This window comes from Mastomys coucha, unplaced genomic scaffold (assembly GCF_008632895.1).
Source record: "Mastomys coucha isolate ucsf_1 unplaced genomic scaffold, UCSF_Mcou_1 pScaffold1, whole genome shotgun sequence".
NCBI lineage: Eukaryota > Metazoa > Chordata > Mammalia > Rodentia > Muridae > Mastomys > Mastomys coucha.
The window spans coordinates 58,374,804-58,380,548 of NW_022196891.1; the positions used below are offsets into that span (position 1 = coordinate 58,374,804).

At 36.7% G+C, this 5,745-nt stretch overlaps 1 protein-coding gene across 2 annotated transcripts in view; it reads left to right on the top strand.

Annotated features, from left to right (window-relative positions):
- Rc3h1 (ring finger and CCCH-type domains 1) overlaps positions 1 to 4,239 on the top strand; it is a 64,576-nt gene extending 60,337 nt beyond the window's left edge. For both annotated transcript variants that reach the window (XM_031386786.1, XM_031386777.1), the window contains exons 19-20: positions 48 to 163; positions 3,099 to 4,239. In XM_031386786.1, the coding sequence (XP_031242646.1) occupies positions 48 to 163; positions 3,099 to 3,249 (267 nt within the window). In that variant the 3' untranslated portion in view covers positions 3,250 to 4,239. The remainder of the gene's footprint in view (positions 1 to 47; positions 164 to 3,098) is intronic.
- Positions 4,240 to 5,745: the final 1,506 nt, after the last annotated feature.

Consider the following 5,745-nt stretch of genomic DNA (forward strand, 5'->3'; position numbering starts at 1 on the left):
AACCCATTATACCAGAGATTACTAACTTTATTTCCTCTTCATTTAAGGAGAACCAGTGCTCTGTAGACATGAAAAGCAAACTGGGTACAAGTAAGCAAGCAGAAAATGGACAGCCAGAGCCACAAAACAAGGTCCCTACTGAGGACCTTACATTGACATTCAGGTAAAGAAAGGAACTCTTTTGTAGTCTTACTTAACCAGACAGAGAAATAATTTTATTATCTGACCATACACAAAGTATGAGTATGTTTTGATTCTTAAAAGATCTGGGTTTTTTTTTGTTTGTTTGTTTGTTTTTTTGTAAAGAGAAGAGAATATGAATATATATATTGGATTTTTTCTTTTTTTTTTCTTAAAGATTACTTGCATATAGTTTTTTTTAAGTTTTATTGCATTATGATGAAAGAAGTTACGTGGTTTCAATTTATCTGAATTTATTAATATTTAAAAACATTTTTTAAGGGGGCTGCAGAGATGGCTCAGTGAGTAAGACTGCTCCCTCTTCCGGGTGTCCTGAGTTCAAATCCCAGCAACCACATGGTGGCTCACAACCACCTGTAATGAGATCTGACACCCTCTTCTGGCGCATCTAAAGTCAACTACAGTGTACTCATATATGATAATAAATAAATCTTAAAAAAAAACATTTTTTAAGTAAATAGAATTAAATCACATTCTTATTTTCCTTTTGTACCCCAACTCCTCCCAGAGACTCCCCCCTTCAATACCTACAATATCTTTTTTTGTCATATTCTTTAAAATTTATAAAATATTATAACAATAAAAATGAGTTTGATTATAAAAGTTGTTTGATATAAAACAACAATTTAACAGTGTTATGTAGATGCTTGTCTATAGCAATACTGAAAATACATACGTTTTTCTCAATATAAATTTTAAATAACTCCAAACATATTAACTGTATATTTCAAAATAATACATCACTACTAGTATTTTCTTAAATGAACATAAATATATAAAATCTTTTTGTTTGCTGGGCAGTGGTGGCGCACGCCTTTAATCTCAGCACTTGGGAGGGAGAGGCAGGCGGATTTCTGAGTTTGAGGCCAGCCTGGTCTACAGAGTGAGTTCCAGGACAGCCAGGGCTACACAGAGAAACCCTGTCTCGGAAAAAAAAAAAAAAGTCTTTTTGTTTGTTTGTTTTGTATTTAGTAGAGTTTAAAATCTTGGCTCTTACTGTGGTACAAGGCCTACATTGGTTTTTTTCAAGACAGGGTTTCTCTATACAGCCCTGGCTGTCTTGGAACTCTCTCTGTAGACCAGGCTGGCCTTTAACTCAAGGCATATATCTCCACTGCTTAGCAGTAGAAAAGAATATGTTTTTACTAAACCTAGAATTAAAACTTTACTTTAGGAGTTGGGATAGGTTATAGCTATGGACACTGGAGAGGCTGAGGTAGGAAGAGAGGAATTTGAGGTCAGTCTAGGCTACAAAGTGAGACTATCAAAACACATGTATACACAAAACTTAGCACTTTACTGGGGCTCAATTATCTGTTAATTCCTAGCAAATACATTTTCTGGTTATATTTCCTTCTTATTGCTTTAAGTGTAGTCTTATGCTTTTGACTTACAAAACATAATATATGCTCACTATAAAAATTAAAATTTAAAAAATGATTAAAAGCCAACCTACTGCCCATTTTATTGTTACTGTTTTTGTTTCATTTTCATGCTGGCTATTGAACTCAGACCCTCACAAATAACTACATGTTTTACCACTAAGCTGTATTCCAGGGTCATGTCCCCCCTTTCAGTTATGTGAAAAACACTTAGCCTTGCTGGTGTTGTAGGGTTAGATTGGGGTTTGTTGATCTTTTAAGACAGGGTGGGGATTAGGCCATCCCCGGCCACATTTTTATTTGCTCTCTCCCATAATACAGTATGTAACTCATTTGTATATCCTTTCTTAATTTCTTTGGCATATTTGAGGATTTGAACCCTTAGTCCTGTGTTGATCTCCTCGTTACCTAGCACAAGAATTAATAATGTAGCCAGACCAGACATGGTAGCATAAGCCTTTAATCCTAGCACTCACTGTGTGAGTTTGAGGTCAGCCGGGTCTACATTGTGAGTTTCAGAATAGCCAGGACAATGTAAAAATACCCTATCTCAAAAACAGAAAAATCAAACACAAAGAATTTCTAATTGTCCTGTTGCTGTCGTCTTGGTTTTTGGCTATTTTAAATCTATACGCTGGCCTGGGTTCAATATAAAGTTAGTAAATAGGAGGTTAGCACTTTTTCTTTCTTTTTTTATTTTTATTTTTTATTTTTATTTATTTAATGTGTATGAGTACACTGTAGCTGTATAGATGGTCATGAGCTATCATGTATGTGGCTGCTGTTGATCTCAGGACCTTTGCCGGGCCCCGCTCCCTTCTGAGTAATTTACTGCAGCTGTCTTCAGATGCACCAGAAGAGGGTGTTGGATCTCATTACGGGGTGGTTGTGAGCCACCATGTGGTTGCTGGGATCTGAACTTGGGACCCTTGGAAGAGCAGTCAGTGCTCTTACCCGCTGAGCCATCTCACCAGCCCCAGCACTTTTTCTTAAATGCCAGGCAGCAAATATTTTAAGGTATGGGTCTTTTGTGATATTGGGGGCGGGGGTGGGCTCTCATTACTTGTCCCTGCCTCCCAAGTGCTTGTCTCTACCATGCCTGTTTGTTGTAACTCTTAGTTCAGTTTTCTAATATGTATGTGCAGGTTGTGTTCTGACAAAACCTCTAAGTATAGAATAGGAAGCTTGTCAGTTTTAGTTTATCAACTATATGCTTCAATGTGGATGAGGAGTTATAATCAATATTTGGAAGCTATTTATGTAGTTATTTTTATTTTGGCTGTTTGAGACAGTTGCGTTGTATAGCTAGCCTTGGTTGGCCTGGAACCAAGCTAACCTAAAAGTGATAAAGACCAGCCTGTCTCTGCTCTCTGCCTGAACTAAAGACATGTGCTCCCACTCTGGCCTCATATTTTTCTACAGTGCTAAACAATAAGCCCTATTCATTGGATTTTATTTAGAGTCATTGCTTTTTTCCTTCTATAAATTCCAACTGTTTTTTCATGTAATTTACAGTGATGTACCAAATGGATCAGCCTTGACACAAGAGAATCTCAGCCTCCTATCAAACAAGACCAGCTCTTTGACCCTGTCGGAAGACCCTGAGGGAGGAGGCGATACCAGGGATTCCCAGAGATCAGGAGTTGTTTCCAGTTCTGCTCCCTAGAATATGGGCACCTGCTTCTACCTTCTGCTCCTAATCAGTTAATGGGGCATAGGGATAGAAAAAAATGGATAACTTCTAAACTTTTTCTCTGAGTGGTCAGTGAAGTCCAGGAAAAGCACCGGAGGCAATGTGCACAAACACCACTACTAAACAAACCTGCACATAGTTCACATTGATGCATTTTTTTAATTTTAAGAAAAAGAAAATTAGCAGTATCTGCAAGCAGTTCAGATTAAATTTGTTTTTGTTCTGTGAATGAACTTTATTTTAATAACTTTGGACGCCTTGGATCCGGGGCTTTAAAAAAAAGAAGATATTATATATACACTCTGTTTGATTAATTGTATGATCTTAATGAAGTAGGTTTTTCTTGTATTTTGGTATTATTACATACCCAGTGTATAATTCCTTTTTCCCAGTCCTTTCCAACTCTCACAACCCTGTAAACTAAAATAGACAAAATGCACCGTTTTCAAGAATTCTGTGGTAATAGATTGGGTTATTAGAAACTGTGCAGCAAACTAACTTTATTAGAGCTATTCTTTAACCCTGTCCCCCACACCAGCCCTGTTTCTGGATCACTAGCTCTGTGGATAGATACTTGTTTTTTACAACATTTAAAACTTTGAGTGGATAAGGTTTTAGTTTCAACTTTTCAGAGATGTCAACGTTCAGTTGGTTGTCTCAGCCACATTCCCGTGTTAAGGACTCCTTGCATTCTCGTCATAAAATCTGAAAGCCTATTTAGTGTTTACAATGTTTAGTTAGATTTAAATGAAGATTATTTTACTTTAAGAATGAACTCTAAATTGGACATAATGACTCATTCCTGTAATCCCTGGACTCAAGATGTTGAGGCAGGAGAAAACCAGAATAAGGAAAAAAGAGCTTCAACTTGTTAATAGTGAAAATAGGCGATTCCTGTTCTCCTATGTTGAGCTCAAGTTGGAAAATTTGAGCTGTGTTTACAAATTAAACTTCTCTTGAAACTCTGGAATGGAAAAACCAGGACAATGAACCATATTTTAGAGCTCGGAGACAGCTCAGCAGCAGAGCACGGCTGCTACCCCAGCTTCTGCCCAACACCTGCAGGGTGCTCACAGCTCCACTCTCAAGGGGTCTGACACCTTTTTCTGGCCCCTGTGAAACACATGGATACACATGCATACACACAGGCAAATCACACATGTGAAGAAAAATGTTAAATTAAAATAAAAATAATTGATATAAACCAGTAAACAAGGACACATTACTTCAGTGGAATTTTTGTTTTCCTTTCAAAAGCATAAAAGATTTGGCAGATAGAAACTGAGTCTTCAGGATAGGTCATGCTTTGATCACTTGTCAGTACTCAGAATTACTAGCATAACTATAAATAACTTTTAAGTGAGTTTTTATAGACCTGGCTTTCTGATATTAAAAATGTTTATGAAAAAGTTGAAGAGTGAGGAAGAATTTTTATTTAGTTCTGCTGCACATATTCTAATGCTAACCACTGTGTGCTTAATTTACTAAGCCCCTCTAAAATGAGTTCCCCGGGGGAAAGTTTCGTAAAATCACTCCATCCCTCTGATTGCCTGACATCAGTTTCCCTTTCTATATGATACTACAAAACAAGAACGCACTGGTTATGTAATAAGTTACTTCATTGCTTTGGTTGGGTAAAAGCAAAAGTTTATATTTTCCTTATTTCTTATATTAACCCTTAACTATTGCTGAGGTCAGAGTCACCTCAGTCTAAGCTCTGTGTCCATCATCTTGTTAACTGAAACAAGTGGGTGGGGGTGGGATAGGAATGGGATTGGGTGGGAAGGGAAAAATAGTCCTGCCATTGCCTACCAGTAGGAAATCCAAACAGAACACTCATTTGAGTAGCGATTATTTAATTTGCCCAGTCAAGGCACCGTGTTTATATACTATTTCACATTGAATTTGATTATGCCCTACAGACCTGGCTGGTCAAGGATTTGATATACACATATTGGCTTGGGATTCGAGCTTTCTTTTTTATTTAAATAAAAATTTATATATATATTATATATATACATATATACATGGCTATATCTGTATATATATCGGGTATGTTTTAAAGATTTCTTCGCATGAGCGCAGCTGTTGCAATAAGATGACTGATTGGGAGGTAGAGGCACCGAATGACGGTGAGGCATTTCTCAGTTGATGCATACATTTTCCTTTTAATTTTAAATACTCATTTTGTACATTTGCTTTTTTTGGACTTTTTTTTTTTTAAGCTAAAATGTCTCTTACATTTGTACTTTACTCATTATTTATTGAGATAAGGAGAGAAATGTTATGTCTGACAGGATTTTTATGTTTCTGCATATCTATGAACGCCACATTATTGGCCTCTTGCCTTCAGTAGACAGGTTTGAGTGGATCTTATCTCCTTTGGACATTTCAAGATAAGTCCTAAGTCTTAGAAGCAGATGGGTTTTTGTTGTTGTTTTTAAAATTGGAATAACTAAGGGAAAAATC